Source organism: Strongylocentrotus purpuratus, unplaced genomic scaffold (genome assembly GCF_000002235.5).
Source record: "Strongylocentrotus purpuratus isolate Spur 01 unplaced genomic scaffold, Spur_5.0 spur5_scaffold_15, whole genome shotgun sequence".
NCBI classification, from domain to species: Eukaryota; Metazoa; Echinodermata; class Echinoidea; order Camarodonta; family Strongylocentrotidae; genus Strongylocentrotus; species Strongylocentrotus purpuratus.
The window spans coordinates 30,464,014-30,491,149 of record NW_022145600.1 but is presented as its reverse complement, the minus strand read 5'-3'; the positions used below and the strand labels follow the sequence as shown (position 1 = coordinate 30,491,149).

The following is a 27,136-nucleotide window of genomic DNA, read 5'->3' as shown; positions in this document are numbered from 1 at the left end:
ATCAGAAATTAATCAGACACAAATTGGCAACTCTGTGACGTATCTTTAGAGGTTATGACCCATTAGCTCTGTACTACAAAATTGAGAAATGTTTTTTTCTCTAAAGAAAATAGCTAATCATACATCCAACCTAGATAAAATCATTGAAGATATTTTATAAAACCTTTGTATGGAACAAATCTATTCCTTCGTAAACATCCAAAAAAATGTAAATCCATGAAATTTTCAGTACTAGGGCAAACTGGTAAGGACCTCGCAAGATGCTTTATAGCATTGTCAATTTGTGTTTGATTGATTAAAACTTATCCATAACTCGCTTATATTTTATTGAATTTTGCTTAAACTTCCATAGATTTTTTTTTTCATTTACTGTTTTCATTACAACCAACTAAGTATTAGTGTGGACCTTCCCTTTGACTGTATACAAACACTCTGAATAAAAAGTTAATATATAAAGCAGCATTCAATGAATAGATACAAAAGGCACTACCGGAATCAAGGTGTCAACTACATTTTGCATCACTGATTTGATTTGATTGAATCCATGTCAAAATATTGATTTCAGAAGATTAAAAAACACATATTTATTTGGTTGTCTTATACGATGTCTGGTAAATATACATCTAAAATATCATATATTATAACATATTTCATATTGAGCATATTGGAATTCATTGAAGAATTCAAACTATACAAGTCCCATGTGTAAATACACAAGTACTTGAATATGCATAGAACAGGGATAGGCTTGCTCGCAAAAGATCTGAAAATTTAGCTTCAGATGAAATAGAGGAGGAATAAATGGAGAATCAAAGAAAGAGGGAGAGATCAAGGGGAGAAATAAAGAAAGAGACTGTGAGTGAGAGAGAGAGAGAGAGAGGGAGAGAGAGAGGGAGAGGGAGAGAGAGGGAGGGAGAGAGAGAGAGAGAGAGAGAGAGAGAGGAGGGAGGGAGAGAGAGAGAGAGAGCAAGAGAGATAAAGAGAGAGAAAGAACTGAATAAAAAAAGGCAGAAATGTAATGCCCATTTTTTCATCACCAGCGATTGCATTAAAATACAGTATCAAAAGTGAAAGAATGTATGATTATCATTGCAATTTATGTACTAGCAACTTGAGATATTCTGCCAGTTGTTGCCTAGGAAACCATGGAATCTTAAAAGGATATGACTAGTCTAAAAAAAATTGTATATTTTACAAGACAATAGTTAACTTCTGTGTACAGAAAATCATCCTGTCCACTTTGCTTTTAAATGTACAATCAACTTTTAAACATTAAATCTATTTGCAAAATATTTATCAGAAGATGCTCACACTTGTTGTTATTGAGTTACCATTTTGTTTAACAGAGTAGAGGTCCTATTAAAATTCTCAATGATTACGAAATCCAGAGACTCGAAGCAAGGTCAATATGAAAATTGGAAATTATAAGGTGGACTATTCTTTGAAAAAAAATATGCCCTACACACACACATTTCATTTTTAATGTCATGAAGAAACATGGATGATACACAACAAGAGATTATGATACACCTGGAACCTGTTTCAAAAAGCCTTTTTCAGTGACAAAGGACAAAAATCAGTGACAAATCTGCTGATAACCAATCAGAAGCAAGGATTTCAGTAGCTTATAACAAAAACTGTCATTTGTCACTGATGACAAGTTTTGGGAAACGGGTCCCTGGAACCTGTTTCACAAAGCAATTTTTCAATGACAAATGACTAAAATCAGAGACAAATCTGCTGATAACCAATCAGAAGCAAGGATTTCAGTAGCTTATAACAAAAACTGTCGTTTGTCACTGATGACAAGTTTTGTGAAATGGGGCCCAGATGATTCATGTCAAGACAACCCCTCTATAGACACATAACCCGGTGCTTTCTTCCACTAGACATGGCCAGAGGAAAGACTTGACCGTCGTCGATCTCCTGTTAGTGGCTGGTGCCCTCTGGTGGGTGTCCGAGTTGAATGTCATGTTGTCGTACGTGATCGTCAGGGGCGGGTCCTGGATGGTTAGTCTCCACGCCAACGACACGCAGCGTTCAATGAAGTTGCTGAGTTCTACGGATGTCTTCAGCTTTGGGTAGTCGTAGAGGGCTGAAAACAGCTGCTTTCCAACCTCCTGTTTAAAAAGCAAGAGAGGGGGTACTTGGAATCAGGAGGGGGATTACTACTTTACATAAGAGGGTTTGTCATCCATCCCTAGGAGAGGACATTGAATGGAAGCCCCATGTACAGGAGAGTCACCACCCTTGCATGTTAAGAACCCACTGCACTATTCGTATAAGAGTAGGGGAAACCCCGGTGTAGTGGTCCACCTGCACACCCACATCAGGCCGAGTATATACGGCATCTGCAAGAATCTTCATTATTGAAGGAGGCAGATTATCTTGAAGAAGAAGAAGAAGAAGAAGAATAAAGGGTTGCTTGTATTTTTCATACAAAAAAGGTTAAAATGACTTGAGTTTGTATCCTACAAACAAATCACTTGGCCTATTAAAAGGCTGCATTAAAATGCCAAACAGAGTCAAAGAGTTGTGTCCTTTAATATAAAGAAGTTTCATTTTCTTACCTGTGTCAGTGGAGTCAGGTCATAGCCATCCCCAAGTCTTCTTAAGAATTGGAGCAACTCTCCATTGGTCTTTCCTTTCTGTTGGTTGTTCCCATGGTTGACCCTAGCTTCACCACCGTTTGCCTGGGTGTGGGACGTCTGCAATAGCTGTTGTACCCCACCCTGAATGGACTCCATGGTGTTCTTAGCAGTTCTGAAGGCAAGCTGAAAGGGGGGGGGGGGTGGAGAGGCAAATTAATACAAACATTATTATTATCATTATCTCTTGACGTTGGATTTCTACTGTATGTAGCTGTTGTACTCCACCCTGAATGGACTTAAGGTTGTTCTTAACAGTTCTGAAGGCAAGCTGAAGGGGGGGGGGGGGGGGTGGAAAGCAGCACTACTACATCACTTCTCATATATCCCTCATGAGTGTTCAGGGTAGTTTGAGACTTTAAAGAACATGCAACTTCATGATATTCAAATTTGACTGCTGGCTTACCAGAATGTTTTCCAACAGGTTAAACAAAACATGATTTTTTAAAATTCTATTTAATATCAATTCCTGTGATAAGTATCCTGATAGTATATAACTTCCACGTTTTTTTGCTTCACTTACCATTCTAGTTCATTAATCCTTATGATTTGCAAATGTCTGACACTAAAACTTTAATTGGTATCTTTAAAGTACATTAAAAGTACTACACAAGAACGGTTATTACTATCAATATCACATTGATATCATTAATATTATTATCATAACTATTATTACCACTATCACAGAGAAAAGAACTTTATCCTTCAAGTCATCACTGTCTTCAAACTGCTTCTGTTCTGACATGACGTTGAGAGACACCCACGCCTTGGCTCGATCATCAGAGTAAAGCTTGTCATACTCGTACAGGAGATCACCCACGATGTTACGTTTAGACTTCACCACGTTGGCTTCATTGTTGTTTGCGGGTGCTGGGTGAGAGGACAGCTTGGTTACTCTAAAATATGAAGAAAGGGCCTTAATTATAATTTTATTTTATTTTATTTCTGCATTTTTCCAAATATAATATAACTAAATAACAAAGAACATATAAATGAAGGTATAATACAACATATACAAACAATAATTTCTTCATGTCACAATGTTTTTTTACATAATATATGTACATATAATAATGAAACATGATATTTACATAACATATTATCATAAATTTAAAGTATTATCCGAACTATCTGTTGAAAAAGTGCAGGAGACCGCAATCATAAGCGATGCTTGACTAGGATGGCGGCCTAAAAAAAAAAAAAAACTCTCAAGGTAAAACTTAAAACTTAAAATGATATCAAGATGATAGGAGGGGAGTATGATAATTCTGAATTACTTAAACAACCATTATTTCTATGTCATCCTAATGCACATAGGTTGAATCTGCCATTATAGAAGAGATATATGCAGAACATACAGTTACTTTGAGCTAGAGCTAATGTATAGGAACATGGGAGCGATTATTTCAGTGGGAATGATGAAGGTAGAAAGTTCCAAAACAATGAAAAAGGAAGCAGGAAAAAAAAAGAGGCATTACATTCTCTGGGTGCCTTTCATTTCAACAGCATATAATTGGGCTTAATCAAGCAACAACTTCATCAAGATCAACAATCAATGTAATGATGTGAAACCTGTCTATAAAGACCACCTAAGGGAGACAAGAAAAGTGGTCTTTATAGGCAGGTGGTCTATATGTACAGGTGGTCTTGATGTACAGGTTCCTTTGGTACATGTTTCAATGAGAAACCATTTTCAAGGGAAACAAAAATTGTGGTCTTTGTAGACAGGTGGTCACTACAGTAGGTTCAACTGTTATGTGTTTTCTTACTCTTGATTTAGTCTCCTCTCATTCTCCTGTAGTCTGTTGATTTTGTCCATTGCTATTCTGAGATCTTCTTTTGTCTTGTGTAGTTCAGTCTGGGCCTTATAATGCATCCGTATAACCCTAAAATGAGTGATATAAAATATCATTAAATGTATCATATAATGTACAACCCTAAAATATATATGATATGAAATATCAAAGAAAATATTAGAGTACCGGTACTGATATCATAGTTCTTTCAATTTCTTTCATAAGTTTGTCATCTAATGTAATGTTTAATGGTTAGCAACTTTGTTTGCCTCTTACCTCATGTTTCTCTTCCTGTATATTTACCAACTTTCATCAAATCAATTCATATTGCACTCACAAACATTTCAACAGTATATTATTGTGTTTAAAATTAAAATATCTTTGCAATTCATGATTGAGTTTAAATGATAAGAAAAAATAGTCTTAAAGATAAAGACCAGTTATGGTCGTGCGATTGCATTGTGAAAGAAACGTTGTGGACTCGATCAGAAAAGGTTGATCATCTAGCATATAAGTATTGGTGTGTACTGCAAGGTTCTGGAATCATCAAAATGATAAGAAATTTGGCTTGGTCTTCGTAAAGTTACAAGCACTGTACACAGAAAGATGTATATGGGACTACGCACACGTGTGCAACACATGCGTTTATCTCTCACACATCAATAGATAAACTAATTTACCAAATATATCAATTAGTAGGCAGTTTCCCAGCAAAATTTTTATCATCATGTATTAGTCAAAACATACTCTTTCACATGATAGGTAATAAGAGCTTCCATTTCATTTTTTTAAAATTGGGGCGTTTCCAATACTGGTCTTTACCTTTAACTGGCCTGAAATACAGCAATACATTATAGGGGAGGAGCATATGCCTCCAAATGTGTAAAAATATTTTAGCAGATTTGGGTTGGATATACTGAATTCATCATTTTATGTTTACTTACTTGTCTCTTTCTTTTTCCACAGCTTCTCTCTTGGAAGATTCATCCATGAGCATTGAGTATGTATCATCAGCCTTAGAGCTTGGTGACCCATTCATATACATAGAGGTTGGCCTGGCTTGGCGACGGGATGGATTGGTGGACTTCTGGGTGTCTGATGTGGAGGACAGGGATGATCTACGGCTGTCTCCTCCCTTCTGTTCTTTCTCGACTACATCAATGAGATGGGGTAAAGAGTATTTAATTTGGAAGGGAACAATTTATTCTGTTAGCTACTGCCCATGAGACTGACAGCCCATGAGATCAACAGCCTATGAGACCAACAGCCCATGGGACCGACAGCCTAAAAGACAGACAGCTACAAGACTGACGGCCCACAAGAGTGACAGGCAAAAAGACTAAATGATGAAACCATAGACTGGCCTTGAATAGCATCACAGGTCTTGGGTATAAACAATGGAGTATAAATAAATGGTTTATATCGCAGCAGAAACTATGCTATCTACATGAAAAATTAAACCAACAAAGATCTTGATTGTCAATAAGATGGCAGCAAAATGTTATACAAATGATTACTAAATGTAGTGTTATCACATACTGTCAACTGATGCATGACTACAAACAACATGACAAACCTAGAATTAGTATGGTATGGAATATATATAGGACATGATTCAAGGATCACTAATGTTACAAAATTCCATGCACCTGTGTATCTGCATGCAAATTGTAGCTATATATGACATGGTTTATTGGCTGTTGATACATGGCAATAAACTTGTATTGTCCAAAATAGAGCATTGTTGCTAGTGTTTGAGGCAAGTCATATGCATCATGCGTGTCACTACATGTTTTGCTGACAGAAGGAGAAAAAAAAAAAGAAAAAAACACTTTACATCATCAAAACATTGATCTTCATTTGCCACTCTCCACCCAGGTGTTAAATGGGTACCCGGTAGGATGCGAAAGCTAATGTGGTTAGATTAGCAAGTGTGCGCTTGTAAAAAAGACGCCTGGCTGGAATGCTCCCCAGGGAGTGGAGAATGTGCATACATTGTGTGCGGGTAAGCCTGAATCCTATGACCGGGGTAATAATATATATATCTGTAAAGCGCTTTGAGAGGGCCTTCGGTCCTGAAAAGCGCTATATAAGAACTGGCTATTATTATTTTATTATTAAAACATATTTAAATCAAATGTACTTCCAACATGCTATCATTTTCTGATCACCTTTGTCTTTTCAGGGAATGCTACGACTACATGTAGCTTATGAGCTTCCATCGACCATACTCATAAAGTAGTGATTCAATGTGTAGAGGGTGTTATAGAATTCTAAAGGTAATCTATAACCATGTCATATTCACTGTCAAAGAGGATTAAGTCTGGACTAAGTCCGGAGCGATAGCTACACCCCCTCGATCCGCACCTAAGATCATGCTACCTTCCATACTTATACAGCAGCTAGGGTGCATCAATCTGTTTAATACCTGTTTGCGCATTTGATTCAATGGTTGCACCCATGGCATGCGTATACTACCATGCTTTCTGGCCTTTTCCCTGCCGAAAAATTGTCATAAATTTGGTGCGAACCCACAAAGAGAAATTATGTTTGCATAATTGTAAATATAAATAGATTATCACTGGTTTCACAAACTAGCGCAAATAAAATGCTAAAAGTAAACCAGAAACCAATGATGATATATTACAATGATAATCTGTTCATGGAACAGGTTTATAAACCAAATCCACAATCATTATGCAAAAAATGAGAGATAATGTGTAAACTATAAGAATATTGACAAATTTGGGACACTTCAAAACCATTACAAAACCCACAATCATTATGCAAAAAATGAGAGAAGATATGTAAACTATAAGAATATTGACAAACTTAGACACTTCAAAGCCAATAATAATGCAGAAAAAAAGAGATTGAAATATGTGAAAAATAATGACCTTGGGAAGCATAAGAAAAATGCAATAAAATAACCAGGAAAAGGATATGAAATTCAAATTTAAAGCACAATACCTAAGAATAAGCATGAACACAGGGAAAACATAAAAATATAACAGTACACGTGATCACCTATGAATATGTAGAAATGCATTGGAAAGCATAAAATACACAAGAATACATGATGAAACCCAATGATAATTTTGCTGATAAGCTAGAGAGAACAATCATTGAAATGCATTGTGATGAAATATGGGAATATAAAGAATGGCATCCACAGGAAAACTTTGCATGGAGATGTATGATGAAAATAAAGCAGAAGGACAACGTTTTTTTTTTTACTTACTTCCAGGCCCTAATGCATTAAAGAAAATAATATACAGAGCAAAGAGAAATAAATAAACAAGAAAAGGTTGCAAGACATTTCATTTGAGTATAATATACATACTGCACTTATTCAAAAGCTTAAAGAGAAAAGCAAGGCATTTTAATTAGAGTTCTAACAAGCATTTAGAGGAGTTAACATAAAGTATTCACATATTTGTTTTTTTGAGATATCTCACAGAATATAAAAGCCCCAGTAATATTTTTCACAAACTTCATGAAACATCAAATTTCATGATCCATGAAGTTCAAGTATAATCCCATTTATTTCAAATTTAAATTCCAGTCATTGTGGATTTGAAGATGCATGTACAACAGAAAAGCTATATTCATGTTTGACTTACATGCACAGTACATACTATTTCCCTATTTCTAAAGCATGTGAAGCTTGCAAGCATACAAACAAATTGCAGCCAATATCAATATGAAATACACTACTGTACAAAGAAAAAACAAGGGGAAAGGATTCTAAGGGAGCCCAAGAACGAAAGGATTTAAGAAGTGAAAAAAGGAAAATATACATATATACCTGTACGTGCCCCCTCCCCCCCCCCCCCAAAAAAAAAAAAATGAGAATAAAAAAGGGAAAAGAGTATCATTTCCAGAAAAGGGACAGAGAGGATAGCGGAGAAAGAGTGTAAATAGAAAAGAGAAGCAAAAGAAGACAGGTAAAAAGAACTTTTAGACAAAACCAGAGACACCGAGAGAGACAACGAGAGGGAGAGAGAGAGAGAGAGAGAGAGAGAGAGAGAGAGAGGGGGGAGAGAGAGAGAGAGAACCCATTGGAGTTAACTACAAATTACTACAGCAAGCATTGCTATGCATAAAGAAAAATCAAATTCTCACTCTGCGATAGTTCAGAAAGAGGCATATCCTCTCCCAGTAGATGACGACGATATGACGTGGGGGAAACTGACCCACTTCGTGCTCCATTTCGCATGGGACTGATTCCGCGCTTCTCCAGTCCACGTCGGCCTACGGCTGCATGTGGGAAGTAGTCAATGTCAGTAGTTTGTCAGAGCAGTGAAAAATAGGTTCGGAAAAGGGTTTTGAAATAACTTGCTGAACAAAATTTGAACAGAAATTGCCACACAAGCATAAACTTACATTTGGGTCTTAAACATAAGAAATGATAAGCCGCGAAGTAAAAACAAGATGATATACGTAATGAATATTTAAAAAACACAGCAAACATGTAATTGGAGATGTTTGCAAGGCTTTAACACCACACGCTCTTAAATAAAAACAATACATTTAGCGAAAACGGCTTGCGTGAAAAATACTCATTTAATTATAATGTTGAAAGACAATTTGAAACAAAGAATTCTTGGCTGACTTTTGAAAATCAGAAGAGTAATTCATAAACATAAACAAGAATCATTTCATTTTCTTTCACAATTTAATATTTAAAGGTAAAGACCAGTTATGGTCATTCGATTGCATTGTGAAAGAAGCGTTGTGGAAGCAATCAGAAAAGGTTGATCATCTAGCATCTAGCATCTGCAAGGTTCTGGAATCATCAAAATGATAAGAAATTTGGCCCATTCTTCGTAAAGTTACAAGCACTATACACAGAAAGATGTATATGGGACTACCCTATATCTCTCACAGACCATGAGAGAAACAAATTTACCAAATATATGAATTAGTAGGCGGTTTCCCGGCAAATTTTTTTATCATCATGTATTAGTCAAAACATATTTTTTCACATGATTGGTAATGAGAGCTTCCATTTCATTTTTTGAAATTGGGGCATTTCCAAAACTGGTCTTTACCTTTAACTAAATGAGTTTTCATCATTCTATTTCATAAACATGTCTCGCCACAAAAAGTAGGTGACTACATTTGTTATAGCATTGAGGTCAAAGGAAATATTCTTTTATGCAGGTATTCACATGCATTTGGGGTTCATGCATTAAGCTTTTGTTACAATATCCTTGCAAAATTGTATTTGATAAGCCAATATCTGTAGCAAATTAATATCCAACAAAAAATATCATCTGTTTAGAGCCATAAGGGTGTTCAATCATATGCTTTAACACAGAGTTAATGCCCTACAGGCTCTGAACAGATAACATACAGACAGTGTGTTATGAGGGAGGAGGTTGCATGCTATATCAATTAAAAATTAGCTTCCAACATGTAATTTCATTCCTTGACTATTGGAAGAGCATCTTTTTCCATGAATATTTATGTAAGGTCCTTCCATGGATCTGGAAACAAATACCAATATGATGATGAAATGCAGATCTGTACCGCTCCATCGCTTTTCATTCATTCATCTTCTACATGAGTACGTTAATTAAATCATACACACATTTGGAATACAAATGATGACACACACACACACTGGAGATATGATATGCATAATAATATGGAAAGTAATATGAATAGATGTCCTGCGATTTCAATTGAAATTCAACAGTGACAGGTGAATTTCATTTCAAATGAAAATGATGATAGGTACAGTGTATCATCCATCTCCCAGAGCATGCATATTAAAGTATACAGTGTACTATGGGTGCAAAATCAAATAAAGGTACATGTGCAAATACAAATGAATGTGTATGAAATGAATGTAAAATGTAGAAAAACACTCTTGCTAATGTATTCATTTTATCTCCTTTCCAAAAGTAAGAGAAAGACATGCCAATTTATGAGTTATCCAGAGGTGAAAACAGCTATTCATAACAAAATTGTGAAAGTTTATGTTATGTTCTTAGTATGTTGCAAAATATTCTGTTTTACATAATACAGAAGTAATTATAGCTTCAACTTTTGCAGTACCTGAAAAGGGATGCTCATTTTCAAGATTAAGACCTACAGGTGTATCCAAAGTTAAACCATACATTTGAATCGCTGGTAATAAAGGTTTGTAAAGAAACATCAAGCAGCCTTCCCTCTATTTCATTTTAAAGTGAACAAAACATCAAAACATAATGTAATACCTGCTCAATACTTTTAGACCTGCTCATCAACAAAAAAAATTGCCATCCTCTTTTTAAAAATTGAAAGAGATGTCATAATTGGAGGAAAAATGCAAAAATACTTAAATCAATTTCAATAAATCTTTGAATACATGGAATGAGGCAATAACTGTTCACATTGGGTTTATTCATTATTCATACAAATAGCGATTCAAATTAAGAGCATTGTGAAGTTGATTCCATTTATTTTGAAAAGGAAAAGAGAAATTTTCTGGAGAAAACAATCATACATGTACCTCAAAGTTCATGAACCCCTTTCAAGTTCTTGTTTCTTATCAGGGAAAAAATTAATAAAAACATTTCAGGGGCTACTTTTCAAGCTTGCTTGCATGAAAATAACACTCTTTAATTTGGTTTGCATTGAACTCTATGCACATTTTTGGGGCTCTTTTTTTTTTACTTTCGGGGGCTCATTTCGCCCTGAGCCCTGTGTATTTCTTCCCCTGTTTCTTATTGTCAGTCACAAAAGTGTTCAACCAAATCATCTCATCATGACAACTCTGAACAATGCACTCTGGAGTATGTATGAGGTTTGTAGAATGAAAAATCCTTGTTTGGAAGAAGTCTTTTATACAAAATAATCGAACCATGAAAATGGGTAATGAAAGGCAAATATTGAGAGAGATGTCTTTTGATAATTATTCCGGTTCGACTGTATTATTCAATATGGAAATGTGGAAATATACAGCATATTAGAGTATAGGTTTCTGTTTTCTCTTTAGAGATATAGCACATTTGATTGTTACTTCAATGACTAATTCTTTATATTCCATGTTGGCTCAAAGTCTATGCAAATACGATTAGAAACCACCATGTTTTACTTGGCCATGTGAATGCATACATCACAATGTCATCACTCTCAACAAATAACCTTTGGAATCTGACAAATTGTCAATAGAAACGGGAAGAATTGAAAGAATTTCAGTCAGGACCACTGTGTGAATTTCAACACATAACATTAACCGAGGGAATATTTGTTAATTGTGTGTTCCACCTTGTCTACAAAAATCAATTGTTTTGTTAAATGAAGGGGAGCTTGGAATGTCCATGTACCTGTTTATTATATGTACCTGTATCAAACATGTTAGACCATAAATGAAATGTTATATTCAATATATTCAAATCGGAGAGAGACGCATGTAAATGACTGCAGTTAAACACATAGCACACATCTATAAGAATAAGGAAGTGACTTGGGTCGTATTAGATTTTGAATCTCAAAATATCATGAAAAATGGAACATTTAAACATGCTTTTATATCTTGACATTAGATGTAAAATTCATGTGAGGCAGCAATTATTCCAGCACATTTTAGCTAGAGGTAGATGTACAGACATGTATGATGTATTTAGATGAATGATCTAGTGATTATGTACATGTCTGTACATGTAGCGTGCTGTCACTTTGATATTATGAACAAATAACAATTTACCAAATACATGTACATGTAATGTTACAAAACAAATATAGGTGTATCATGCATTCAAACAGTTAATACATGCATTCACACATGACCATTAGAGAATGTCTTTGATATCATCTAAAGGAAAGCTGATTTATTTAGTGTCACTGATTATTTGATTATTATTTAATTATTTAAGATAAAAAAGAGACCAGGAAAGAACTTACAGTTCTGTTTAATATACAGATAGATACTATTAAGATATGAGCTCAGGTCCCCAGGATCATCTACAATGTATGCAACAAAGCTACATGGAGACACTGATTAAAATTCTTTAGGGCCAAATGACACACCCGCCCCCTAAAATTACAATGATCCTAAATTTCTCCATTGAGGAATACAGCAGGATCCAATTTTTACCATTCCTATAATAAAACCCCTAATATGATAGCAAACATGGAACTATGATATATATGATTGTATATGTATATACAATTACTGTTGATCAAAAACAGCAACAACCAAAACTGATGTGAATCACAATAACTGAAAATAGTAAGACAACATTTTTTCAACATCTGACTATAAAACACTTCAGAGAGGGCATGCAACTTGATTAATGTCATTATGTTCGGTTGATGATACATTCATGCATTGAGTGATAATGATTTACAGTACATGTAGATGAAGTTAGCTTTAATGACAAGAACAGAACATGCAAGAACTATAATTGCAGAAAACTTACATGGAGTTGCTCCAAACTGAGAGAAATATTCCCTTTCCTGTGGGGATACTGTAAACAGCATCACATAAATTGGTAAACCATTATTTTAACAATGCACTATAATATTTCACACTTACATGTTATACCGCTTTTGAAAACTAGGTTATGAAATTATATTACGGTAACCATTAGAGTTAATAACTGTATTGAAGCACCTTTCTGCCCAAGGTGAAACTAAGTTACTTTTGTTAATAAAATTTAGACAAAGTACATGTATAACGCTGTATTTTGTGTGTTTATCTTGTGTATCGTTTTCTTTAAAAATGTACACAAATAAACTAAATGAGGCAAATCATTGATTATATTTGCTGAATGTTTCCAAACATTTTGTTGATCAAGTTTCATAATGGTATTGGGAAACAAAGCAGCATGTCAACATCTCAATACTCAATGTTTGCCTGAAATGGCATTTAAGAACACGATTTTGACTGAACGATCAAATAAACAGTGGCAATGAAGTTATTATTGCTCCTGGTTTTACTGATAACAGTAATCACTTGAATGTTAAGTGCACTTCAACGAGGCATGCATTCCAACCCTTGCACCCTCATTCCGACCCTTAATTGCACTAAACTCAGCTTGAGAGGATATTTGTACATACATGTACATGTATGTCGTAAGTCCTTAATCCCATATAATGTTTGACTTTAGAATCCTCATATCTTGTGGGGCTGTATGAACCAGCAATTTCAGTTAGTTTTGTTATTATATCCTCTTTTCTAATATCCTTCTACTTGACAGCAAGGTGCCTGAATATATATTGTAATTTTTTTTTCTTCAAATCTTGAAATAACATTTCAACCACTCTCATTTGTTTCACTCGTTTGATAATAAACAAGATAATTCTGGGCAATGAGATGCCCAAACAACCTCATAGTGTATCGAGGTGACCCAATACATGATTGTTGTATTCATGCCTTTGACAGGAGGTGCCCACATACATAATTTTATATCTGGTGTATTTTTAAACAAAATAACATTGTTATACCATCGTGTAGATGCTATTCTTTATTTGCTCGCTCGCTTGCTTGCTGGCTAAATTTAGAAACATGTTACTGTGCCCATAAGTGTGTACATGACATTTGATGAGATGCAAGAATAGCAGTAGAATGCTAAGAGAAATTATTAATGCATTAGGTGACTTAGGTCCTACGTAAGTCCCGACTATTATACATTATTATTCAGCGAAGTAAAAACAATTCATTTGACAACTTTTCTCAACCTCTTGTAGTTCTGACCTTTTTCACTAGTTTTAGAGTGTTATATCAGGAGTGTTCAGGTCTGGGGTATAATAAACTGTGAAATTGGCCTATGGGTCAATTCGCTAAACCTCTTTTTCCTTGCTGCAAAACAATTGATGTCAACTTGACCTGCATTGAATGATTACCCATGTATACCCAATTGAGAAAAAAATCCCACAATAGAAATAGTTACAACCTAAATAGATCATCAATCAAAGATTTCATTTGACAGTTGCTCAGTTTTTATCTTAATTCTCCTTTCTAGAGGGGGCCCTTGGGGTAGGCTAGGACAGAATAAAATGATCAAATATCCTTCTTCCACTAGTTGTTTATAATTCATGTCGTAAGATGCAGGTGGCATTGTATGGTTGGATTAAATAGATCAAAAGAACTTTAGGAAGGCCCGCTCACTCGATGCCTGCTGTGAGGATCGGAGGTTCAACTATTGCAGATCATGCATATAAAACCAGAGTGAATGCAATACATTTGACAAGTAGGCTTTCTATGGATATTGATGAAAGTAAAATAGTAAGGGTATCATTATCAATATAATATTGATTAAATAGTACCATCAAAAACTATATATTTCCATCAGTGATTTGAATCTCATTAAACACATTATTAGTTACATCTACATGCATGGTGGGAAAAAAGACAATGGGTAAAGAAAATAATAAATTTCTATTTTTGTCCCTGTTGTGTAACAGTGTAATCTAAATAATGGTACCAACAATCAAATCTATTTCTCTTTATATTTAAAGAAAATTTATACTTTTACATTTATCATTCTGTAAAGTAGTGCTGTAGTCAAACGTTTAACCATCCGGTATTCGACCGCCCATGGCAGATTCCGTTTTCAATTGGACGGTTTCGTTTTCCCGTTTTTTTTTTTTTTAATTTTTTTTTTAATTTTTAATTTTTTTTTTTAAGTTAAGATTTATGCCCCTCCACCTGGCACTGTGCCTGGCAATGTCTCCCAGCTCAGTAATCTGTGTGTTGACTCACCACTCTGAAACTAGAACAACACTCCAATTTGTCTGTCATCTTGGTTTGAAAGTATCTTTGTAATAGATCTCAATATGTAGTTTATAATAATATTCATCCAATTTTTACACTAGGCGTACCACAAGGTTCTATCCTAGGTCCTCTACTGTTTTTAATTTACATTAATGATCTTACACATTCTTCTAAAAATGACATTGTTACTATTATTTGTGACAAGTTCGCAAGCACAAATCGGCGCCTTCCCGCTTTTTCACACGGACCTTTTTTTTTTTTTTTTTTTTTTTTTTAATCGTTTAACCGAAAACCGTCCGGTTTGACTGGCGGTTAAACGGAATTGGAGATATCCGTGATGTTACAGCACTACTGTAAAGAGAAGTTTAATAACTTCATTAACCTATTTTGGGGAATTTTTATGCAGAAACTTTGCACATTATTATTCTCTACAAAAAATAGTATAGTACTCCTAAACAAAAATTGTATTGATCTGATTTCTTCAATGTAAAATATTGTAAAATGTAAAATATTGTTCAAAAGCAATTCTACTATAATTGATAAATCACATTATAAAATCATTGACAGATACATTTTGTAAAAAAAAATCATTTACTGTATTGTCTGAAAAGCTGCAAAAAAATATACATCTATAGGCCCATCATAGTCCAAAACTTTCTCGATTTCTCCCCAATAACCTCATTTATTACAATTTCCTTCTTAACTTTAGCCTATTTTTGACAGATTCAAAAAGCCATGACAAATCAGATTAAAATCATCCTGTCTAGTGGTGAGAAAATCAATGTTTGCTCACTGGTTTTCAACACTGACTTATTCTCTGTGAACCGTAGATACCGGTTGCAAACTGAAGGACATTACTAACAATCACTGAATTTGCACAATAATATTCTAAAAATTAGTTTTGCATTGTGGAACTAGTGGTCTCACATAAACACAAATGGAATGCTTAGACAAACAACGAAAGGAAATAACAAATAATCATACAAGCAGAAGCAGAATTTGGTCCATTTCTTAATTGTGACATGAAGTTGCTCATATTATACATGAATAGGTTTTACTTACACTGTAGGTATTATCCAGAGGTTGTTATGTTAAGGAACATCCTACAACATGATATGCATGACTTCATAATAACAACAATATATATTGAGCTGTAATACATTGTACAAATGTACATGTAGCCTAATTGATGACTAAGCCTAGTGTATAAATAACCTTTTTACTGTAAAAAAATTAGCTGGAGAAGTTTCTAAGCTACTTCAACTTTAGACTTTAAATGAGAGTCATTTACTTAGGGTAAACTAAATAACTGTACAAGTCGTTTGAAGAGATGTGAAAATTATAATGAATACAGTAATAGAAATAAATGACTGAAGATGATTTGAAGACGACTTGAAGAGATGTGAAAATCATAAGAAATACAGTAATAGAAATAAATGACCGTAGTGCAAGAATAAAGATTTGGTTTGAATATTCTTTTGAAAGAGTTAATTTATTCGGCAACATTAGTCGGCAACATTAGTCGGCAACATCCTACAACATGATATGCATGACTTCATAATAACAACAATATATATTGAGCTGTAATACATTGTACAAATGTACATGTAGCCTAATTGATGACTAAGCCTAGTGTATAAATAACCTTTTTACTGTAAAAAAAATTAGCTGGAGAAGTTTCTAAGCTACTTCAACTTTAGACTTTAAATGAGAGTCATTTACTTAGGGTAAACTAAATAACTGTACAAGTCGTTTGAAGAGATGTGAAAATTATAATGAATACAGAAATAGAAATAAATGACTGAAGATGATTTGAAGACGACTTGAAGAGATGTGAAAATCATAAGAAATACAGTAATAGAAATAAATGACCGTAGTGCAAGAATAAAGATTTGGTTTGAATATTCTTTTGAAAGAGTTAATTTATTTAATTTACTGTATATCCTTTTAGTCTCCCGCCATTGGATTTGATACTGACTTGTGATTGAGTGGGGACTTAAGACTGATTCAGATCAGTTTGTAACTTTTTTATAAGAAAAGGCCCAGATGACATGCATTTCATTTTTACATTTAAGTTGTCTTTTCAAAGTTAAAGTGCATGTATGCCAATGTACATTGCGCAGAGCTCTTTGAAATAAATCACGACTGCAGGTACACCATACATTCTAATTCTAATTCTAATAATAATAATATGTCTTGTTTACTTTATAGGGTAGCCTCATCAGTTTACACTCTGTTCTCCCTGAGGGCCTTGCAATCAAATCATTACCCCGGCTTTAACCGAGCTCCCATGAAAAGGTGCTCAAGCATTCATGCATTCTATCCGTATAATATTGAAGCTTCATCAAAATATATTTTGAAAATGCTTAAAAACATTTAAGTATTTGCTTACCTGGTGAAGATGCCGAAACAGAATTGATCCTCTTCATCATGACTTGAAAGTCTCTGCTATCCTCCACGCTCTCCCTCTCGGGCCTTGATATCACCACCTGACTTCTATCCAGCGAGATCGCCCTGGACGATGCCCTCGACTTTGTCCCCTTCTTCCTCCTGCTGCGATCTCGGGATCGAGCTCGTCTATGCTGTGACTCCTTGGAGGGCAGGGACGAGTTCCCAATCTCCGTCTCGGAATGGAGCGAGGTGGGCGAGGTGGGCAAGGTGGGCGGGGTCCTGGAGGGTACGGGGGGTGGGGAATGTGTGGGTGGGGGCGGGATGTCAGCATCCGCAATTCCTTTAGATGATGAGAGGAGAAACAAGAATAAAAATATTAATTTGCTCGATTGATTTTGATGACTGCTATCAAAAGGAAATGTTAAAACTAGATTTATTAACAGCATGAAAATGAACGAAGATGAAGCGAGTGAATTACCCAGGGAAGCCTCATTAGCATCAATGCTGTTCTTCCTGAGGGGCCTGCAACTGTTATTACCTAATCAATTGCCAGGTAGACCTACTTATCTACACCTGGGTGTAGAGTGGCAAATGTGGAATTAATAAATGTCTATTGTCAAAAGATGTTAGGGCCAGGCTGGAATTGAATCCTCAATCATTGGATTGAGAGTCAACTCAGTTAAGTATCATTCAATTAGTCATTGAAGAAACTTATTAATTTTACATTTATGTAATTGTAATAAAAAACTTCACTGCCGCCTACAGGTCAAAAAGTTTCCATGTATAAATTCAATAGTGAAGTTGTGAAGGGCAATTGCAAGATACACTGTCTGCCCTTTGAAACTATCAAACTGCAAATATATCTGTTTGCAATCCACTTTACAATTTTGGGCTGGGATGTTTGTACATATCTTTAAACTTATCATATCATCAGGATTAAAGCAAGCAAGGTCAACCAAACTACAAAGCTATAGAATTGATGAGTAGGCAATGTCTGTAAACCTATAGATATTTTAACTCATTATAGCAGTTGATTATTTTCTTATTTTTTAAATTTACCAGATTTCCCTCCTCAAATTGACAATAATTAATCTTATTTTCCTCTCCTTCATAACTCAGAAATACATGTAGCTTGCCAGTATGGGTATATATAGCACGTATTTCAATTTGAATGTACAAGAAGTGACTGGCATTTACAATATAATACAAAATGTGCTACTTTTCTCAAGGAAAAGAATCTACCTTAGAGTAGACACACGAATAATCAAAAGTGTTTTGAATTGATGCAAAACTCATATCATTGCGAAGGGGGAAGCCTTACTGATCAAATACAACACTTCTCCTCTTCAAAATTTGTTTGGGGCCCGCAGTAATCAACTCTAAAAATTGTTAGTTTCGAGATCCAGATTTTCTGCCTTCAGTGATCCTTTGTAGAGCGTCAATATTTGTGACGTCACACACGGGACACGGCTGGCTTGCTGCAGACTAATACACCCGCGACTTTGGTAGGTGGCCGGTACTGAGCTGTTTGTCCAGTGTGTGACGTCACTATTCAGAGCTCGCTACGCTCGTGTGTTTGGCTTACGTTCAGGGGCGTTTGGGGATCTAAGAAGGGTCTTGAAAAATTGCATTTTACGCCTTTCCATGATATCTATATGATTTCTCAGCAAATTATTCGTGTTTTTCAAGAGAAAATCTTTCTATCCATATGTAATTTGTTCTAATTATCAGTTGTAGTGAATTTTTCTTTGTGTAGCTCCTTTAAGCTTAAATATAAAAGTTACAAGATTATTGAAGTAGTTCTTGAAAACAAGCTCTTTTGTTCGTCTGAGTCATACTCTACAAAGCAGGAAGTTTCCTGGGCAATGAAACAAATTCTTTCAGCCATCCATTCATCACTCGCTTCTTAGCAAGACAGACCTTCTTTACCAAACAATAGTCCCATAACCTCCCAGAGCCATTCAGAACTGTCTAAGTCCCATTTGTATGCAAATGATGACAAATGGTTGGTGTATCATATAACCCACCTTGGAATATAGTGTTTCCAAAAAAGCGTGGGAAACTGTCCAATTCAATGGGTTTTCCATCGATTCGGATCATTGTACACTATTATTAAGTTGTCCACGGTATATTAAGTTTGTATGAGGTGGCTGATAATATAGTCCAAGTACAAAATAATAAAGTTGTTCCACATCAAAACAGCTCAAAGGCCATAAGCTATAGGAGACCTTGCTACATGTACGTGAAACAAATTTTCATTGAAGTCTGTGGTATCACATTTGTTCTTAAAAACAATACATGAACTTCAATATCTTACTGCTTACCTTGAAAATATGAGCTACACGTAGTTCTGCAAAAGTTCAACAATTATATGGGTGATATCAAAATTCACAAGACAATGTACATGTATAACTATGTTATCTCTTTCGAATGTCCCTTTTCCATAACTGGATATGGAGAAGATTACAAAAAAGATAACTATTTTTTTTTTGGGGGGGGGGGATTGTGGTGGTTAGGGAGACGAAGGGGTCATTCATCACCTCTTAAATATAGTTTTACCATATACTAGGCTGTTTTGAATTAAATGGATGCTTTAGATCACCACTGTAGTATAAAATAAACGACAAATATAACAGAGTAAAAGAAAATTAAGAAAATTAATGCAACATCAAATAGTACTAGGCCTACATGATGATCAGTATACACTGCGGCTGAAAATATAGTATCATGAATGTATTTCTAGCTTATTTGGGGTCTTTGTAGTATCTGCTTCTATGGCAACATAAACATGTTGAGGACACAAACTGTTGACTCTATCTTCAGACAGTTGCATAGATTTGTAAACACCTCTTTTACTCATTGTGTCAATTGCCCCATCGAATCTGAAAGATCCATGGCTTTAGTCTCGCTGGTGTCTGTTTGTGTATCCATGCTTTCTCGGATCATGAAACAGTGCAAATTACAAGTAAAGAAGGTAACTAAAAAGAAATATTTGGTGGGTTCCAGTTAGATCATTAAAAAGATGCTCAACCAATATTGTAAATGTACCAGTTGTTCATTAAATTCCAATTATAAATCAAACCTCTACACAATTTGAAAGGAGTGTTGTAATAAGAATTAATTGACTATTTGTTATACTCTTTTTCTACAGGCATAACAAGGTCAATTGTATCCCCAGGAAAGACTTTGAACATCATGAAGTGACATTTGTATCATTAGATATTTCCCTCAAGGATATAGTAAATGCACTCTCCAATTAAACAAGCCTTTTCAACCTTAATGAGTAAGCGATATTTATATTTGTCTGTTTAATTAATATCCATAGTAATCAACTCAAATCAATTAAGACAGCAAACTTGGAGAGAAAGCAATTAAATAAAAAGGGATCTGCAGAACTATAGGGCTTATAGAGGTGACTTGGTATACCGGTAGATTAATTACCATATTGTTAACTGAAGGGCAATTCCACGGTAACGGAAGGACACTCAGACAAGATTTTTGAACTTCAGGTTCTTACTAAAAGAAATGTTTTATAGTATGTATTAAACTATGGGGAACAAAATGTGTTTCAGTCAAGTGGGAAGCTTCATCACCTTCACAAAGTTTGGATAAACACTAATTAACTGGAAAAACCATGTCCATTTTTATGTCCTTCCGTTACCGAGATAATTAATATGCACATTCTTAAACTACTTAACTATAATGACAATTTTTTGTGTGAAAATTAAAGGCACTTATATAGGTATTATATCTGTACTGTTTCACATCTTATACTAATAAAACAGTTCTTTTAGTATGAACCTGAAGTTCAAAAATCTTGTCTGAGTGTCCTTCCGTTACCGTGGAATTGCCCTGAAGCTCTTTTTTTATATGAAATTTGTCATTTACAGTAGCAATAGTATGTGTCTTTTTTTATAGTTTTTATTCCAAGAGATCTTTCTGAGTACAATGTCAACAACAACCTCTATTTTCAAGTCTCCCCTCGTATCTATCCAAATTTCATAGAGAGTCACTCACTGTTATACTGCATGTTTATTGATTCTTTACATGTACCGGTATATGACATTGGATACTCTTATCACAATCTCTATCTGAATCCCTAATTGGACTGAGGAATTCATGGACAGAATGGTCTCCACATTGCATTAAGAAAACATGATCTTGATAGGGAAACATTTGAATATATCTTTCTATTACATGTACATTTTTTATAAATCATACTACTTTCAGAATTAAATATTTAGATGTAGAGGCACATTTTGGCCAAAACGTTATAGGCATCCCATCTTGATTTCAAAACAGAGAGCTGATATCAAAATGCAGTCACGGCATAAACATACATGTAGTCATGTACAGGTATATACTTTTATGGCCATAGGCATTGAGTGTTACATTTTTCATTACCTTTTGTCTGTTTAATAATGCATCTACCGCTAAAGACTGAATAACCTATTGGCCTTCGATGTCAATTGTTCTACTGACTGCTTTAATCAATGCAGTGTTAGAAAGGCAAACAAAGCATCTATTGATTATTTATTTGGCTAGACTCTGCCTGTTATGTGCTTGAAAGTCTTCAATTGTGCTTGCTCACTAACTATCGAGATCATTCCCCAAACATAATACACTTGTACATCACTTCGTTGTAAGAGGACACCAACTGACTTAACCTTATGAACAGCAAACTATGGTAGTTATTTTTTCCCAACAACATTTGCAACTGTAAAGAAACATTGTTTGTGAACTTTGTATAATGATGCACAAGATGCTCACTACATACATTTAACTAACATGTATGTATGTTAAGTTTTAACTACAGTGTGTCCCGAAAAAAACTATACACTTTTGAAATGGCTGCCGAATAACAAATATATGATTCTAGGGGGAAAAGTTATATACGTATGGAAAGCTCATATACTCAACTTTCATATGACACCAAAAAGTTTGAAAATAATTCATGCTTGGGTGAGCACTGCTCTCTTTTGTAAAGGGTATGGAAATTAGGTTGCGCAGGAATTAGCCTTCCAATTTGTGAGAGGTAAATCCTTTGGAGCTTACAACATTGACGGTGATATGATACATTCATGATTTGCTGAGTGAATTTCATGGTTTATTAAACCAAACTTTTATGCACGGAACAGGAATTTAATTTTTTATTCAAAGTCACAGATGTAAGAGAATAACAGTTTGTAACATGGAAATTACAACATGTACCATCACCCCATCCTGACTCCCATAAACACACCTGAGTCTACCAGTGAAGTTACAGTGCTACAATAAAAAATGCAATTCCTGTTAAGTCATGCATAAAATGTTAATCCCATAAACCAAACATTTCACTCAGCAAACCCAAACTTATCACAATTGATCATAAATTGGTCATATCATCCTCAATTCCGTAAGCTCCAAAGGATTTACCTCTCACAAATTGGAAGGCTAATTCCTGCGCAACCAAATTTTCATACCCTTTACAAAAGTGAGCAGTGCTCACCCGAGCATGAATTATTTTCGCAACTTTTTGGTGTCATATGAAAGCTGAGTATATGAGCTTTCCATACATATATAACTTTCCCCCCTAGAATCATATATTTGTTATTCGGCAGCCATTTCAAAAGTGTATAGTTTTTTTCGGGACACACTGTAGTTTCAAGCGCCATGGTGTACACTGCATGTACACCCTAAATGTAGATATGTAAAAAATATAGAGAACTCTTTTAGACATAGGCCTACAAATGTATGAGTTGACAACAAAATCCTGCATTGTAGGAGTGTCAAGTCTGACAGACATGAGCGCTATGTAAGAACCCACTATTATTATTATTATTATTATTATCATATCAAGTGCTATTTGTGCCTAGAAGAGGAACAATGCCAATTCCAGTGCTATAAGCGTTCATCATCATCATCAATAACCATCGTCGTTGTCGTCCTCATCATCATCATCATCATCTGTCTCCTCCTCCTCTTCCTCCTCATCATCATCATCATCATCACCACCATCATCATCATCATCATCATCATCATCATCATCATCATCATCATCATCATCATCATCATCATCATCATCATCATCATCATCATCATCATCATCATCATCATCATCATCATCATCATCATCATCATCATCATCACCACCATCATCATCACTACCACATGCTTGTTGGATATATTACATAATCTAATCAATTCCAGTAGACCAGTACATACATGTCTGAAGTACAGTATAAATCAACCATTGCTCACTTTTTAAAGGGACAATTACAAAACTCTTTTCCCACTTCAGGACAATAAAGAAAGGAGGAAGATGTTCGTGTATTGTAAGAGAGTGTGAACTCTAACCTTTACAATGATGACATTGTGTCTTTTTTTTCTTGAACAAATACCCTCCAGTATTCAAATCCCAACTCTGCCAGCGTAGCATGGAGGATTCAGTGTACTTAGTCATCGGGAATGGTATTCAAGGCTTAAGCAAACTACCTACATGTATACTTGGAATAAAATAATAGGGGAGAGTTTCTGTGTGTGTTTAGGGGGTTTCACAATTCTGACAATAGGGGACCTGCGAGATAAGAAATAGGGGTTAACGCTTAACAAAGTGAGCAACCTTACGCTATATATTCGCTTTTATACATCAATTAAAAGACAACATGAGGACCATCTATATATCAAATAGGGTATCGGTCATCCAGGGCCTTTCTAGGTATAATTCTTTTGTACATATGGATACTATTAATTATATTTCAAATTAATATTCCTAATTAAATATGCTTCGTTGAAAATGTATTGATTTTGTTAGCTAAGAAAAAGGTAACAAATGTAATTTTCACAGAATCAAAATAAAATAAAATTGAAAAAACTTACCTGTGAAAGTAAGGCAACAAAAATAAACTGCATCTTATGCACAATCAGGAACCACTTTTTTAAGAGTGCATACTACTTTAAAAATTTCTCTCGTCTAAAAATAATCAACTGCCTTCACAAACCATTGTTTTGTCCATTTTTACAGTAATATTAGTCTTCCTTTTCCCTTCCTCTGACCCAACAAACTATCCAGTCCAGTTACTTTGACTCAACATAGTGCTTACAATACTAGAACAAACAAAAAGAATATTATTCTTACCAGCATATATGTCAGTCGAGTTGCTCTTAGCTGCATCCAATTGGGCAGAGCCTCCAGATGCCACTCCATCAACATCCTCTAGCTTTAGGACCTGGTCATCAAGATCTGGAAAGTTGAGATCCTGTGTCTTGCTCTCGGGATAGTGCTCTTCCAAGAGAACCTTGAAGACATCTAGGACAGACCTGAGACTTCTTGAGTACTGAGACAGAACAGGTGCTACTTTGGCGTCGCCAGATATGCCCTTGATCTCTCGCCGTATTCTCCCAAAAGCCAGGAGTGCGTTCTTATCATTCTCGATCCTTTCTTTAAGGTTCTTGATCAAGTGTGGGAGCTGATTGGTCATATTGGATTCAACAGCATTTAACACAGTCTTGTTCTTGAACAGCCTTTCTTGAATTTCTTCTTCGGTGAATGTCATGAGGACTTGGTGGTTAGCGGAGGGAAGCGGCCGATTTGCAAATGATTTGAGAGTGACCGGCTTGTGGTTGGAGAGGCTTAGCTGTTCAAGTTGCTGAATGGCTGTTTTGTATGAAGTAGTAGTTTTCTCAAATTCAATCTTCAAACCATCATGAAGGTTCATGAGAGATCCTGCGACCTTCACCAAACTGTGCTCGCCTATTCCCTGGAGCGCGTTGTCCATCATCTTTTTCCGTGCATGGACGACAGAAACAATGTCTGGTTTGACAAAGAGGACAATTTGCAAGATGTTTCGAATGGACCCAATCAAATCAGCATTAGCTTGAGTGGAGCCATTATCGAGCATAGAGTCAGCCAAGGCTAAATGTCGAACGATCTGGAAAACTGTAGCTTCAATGGCCAGCTTATCCACAGGGAAGTTCTCTGGGTCTAGGACAAACAGTTTTGAGTACAAACTCTCTAGTGCGACAAGAGAGTCAGGGATATTTTCCAGAAACACATGAATAGGCAATTCATGCAGGATTGATTTGATGGCCACATTGTTGAGCTGGTTTATGAGTTGGGAGACGTCAATGTACTTCTGCTTCTCTAGGAGGAGAACGATCTTCCGCAGAGCAAAGGCTGGATTAAGGTCCTGGGGGTTTCCTAGGGGGCTAGGTCCTTGGGAAGAGAAGCTTTGGACCCAGGATGAATCCATCCATGGTCCTGATTGGCCATTTATATTAGGAGCTGGAGCTCTTCGTGTCGTCCTTCTCTGTCTGGGCCCAACAGCCATGCTATTGGGCGCAGAGGAATACGCAGATGATACTGTTGAATACATCATTGACATACCTACAATGACCAAAAAAGGAAGATAACGATAGTTGTTTTTGGTTAATGAGAAGGGAATAACAAAAAAAATCAAAAAAATCAAAAACATAATTGTTTTCCCTTCTAGATACTAAGCATAGAGCAATGGTATATAACCTCCAACAGGTGCGAATTATAGGCATATACATGTATGTAATGAACATAAATTTAAATTTAAAAAAAATTTCATTCTTTATTTTTGTAACATATATTCCACCAAACCACAATAATAGTGAGTACAAAAGCCATCTATCAGGTCTAGAAGATCTGAGAATATTTGTTTTGTTGCTCATCTTAATCACACAAATCATTGTTGAACATATTTGAAACCATTCCCTCCTTCATCTCACCCTGGCTAAAGAACAACCATTTTCAGCTAATATTTTCTTCACAGCAGCAGGCTGTAAGTTTGAAACCGTTTATTATATATTTCATATTTGTTTGTGTACTTCCTAATGTTACCAAAAATCAATTTCAATGAGACCTTGACCTTTTGTATGCAAAGCCAAAGTTTGTTTACAAACTGCTACCATGATATTACTCAACCAAAAGTAGTATTGTCTGATAATGATTGTCGTTAATATCATGTATCATAATTATAGTCTAGACTATCTAGCTAAGTAATGCAATCCCCGTACTCACCGTAGGTTTAAAAAGTTAAGTTTTACACTAAAAAAGAAACAAATATAACACATATGAATTGAGCTCCCCGCTTACCGCACCTCAAGTTGATAGAGGAATCAGGCCGCACCTATGGGGGCGATATCTGTACAGGTTCCGGAGACGAACATTTGTTTGTTGACGAGAGCTGGCCGGAGCATGTAGCTCGAGAAGCGACGAATAAAATCGACACGGCGGCTAATATTTTAGTCAAAAAAACATTATGATAGCTGCAAAATGATCTGATTCCATCGGCTGAATCGTGATAGAAAAATCTGAAAGCACATATCAAAACATCTGAAGCAAAATTACAGACTCGTTTGCATTGACATCCCTAATTCCCTGAATCGTTCCAAGAAGTTATCTTGATCGTTCATATACAAGTCACAATACATACTATCAGTCCGGCATAATGCATATGAGCGCTCGACTTTGCTCAGTGACAAAGCAAACTAGCGCAGACGACAAAAGAGACGCAGTGCGTCTATTATTCATTCGGTCCATTCAAATGCACGCAAGCGTGAAGACGAATTCGGCAACCCAGTAG

The 27,136-nt window shown here is 35.4% G+C and overlaps 1 protein-coding gene across 6 annotated transcripts; it reads right to left on the bottom strand.

Annotated features, from left to right (window-relative positions):
• Window positions 1–1,743: 1,743 nt before the first annotated feature.
• LOC105441787 lies at window positions 1,744–27,136 on the bottom strand. Of its 6 annotated transcripts, none has more exons than XM_030986160.1 (11): window positions 26,647–27,136; window positions 24,664–25,911; window positions 17,548–17,886; window positions 12,859–12,906; window positions 8,570–8,704; window positions 7,686–7,694; window positions 5,389–5,596; window positions 4,418–4,534; window positions 3,325–3,544; window positions 2,571–2,774; window positions 1,744–2,120 (listed from the first exon to the last, which is right to left on the bottom strand). In XM_030986160.1, the coding sequence occupies exons 2-11, from the start codon at window positions 25,907–25,909 to the stop codon at window positions 1,836–1,838; spliced, it is 2,811 nt and encodes a 936-aa protein (XP_030842020.1). In that variant the 5' UTR covers window positions 25,910–25,911; window positions 26,647–27,136; the 3' UTR covers window positions 1,744–1,835. The 6 variants fall into 6 exon arrangements, with proteins under 6 accessions (XP_030842020.1, XP_030842019.1, XP_030842021.1 ...); XM_030986159.1 differs by having other exon boundaries at window positions 26,652–27,136; XM_030986161.1 differs by lacking the exon at window positions 7,686–7,694 and having other exon boundaries at window positions 26,652–27,136.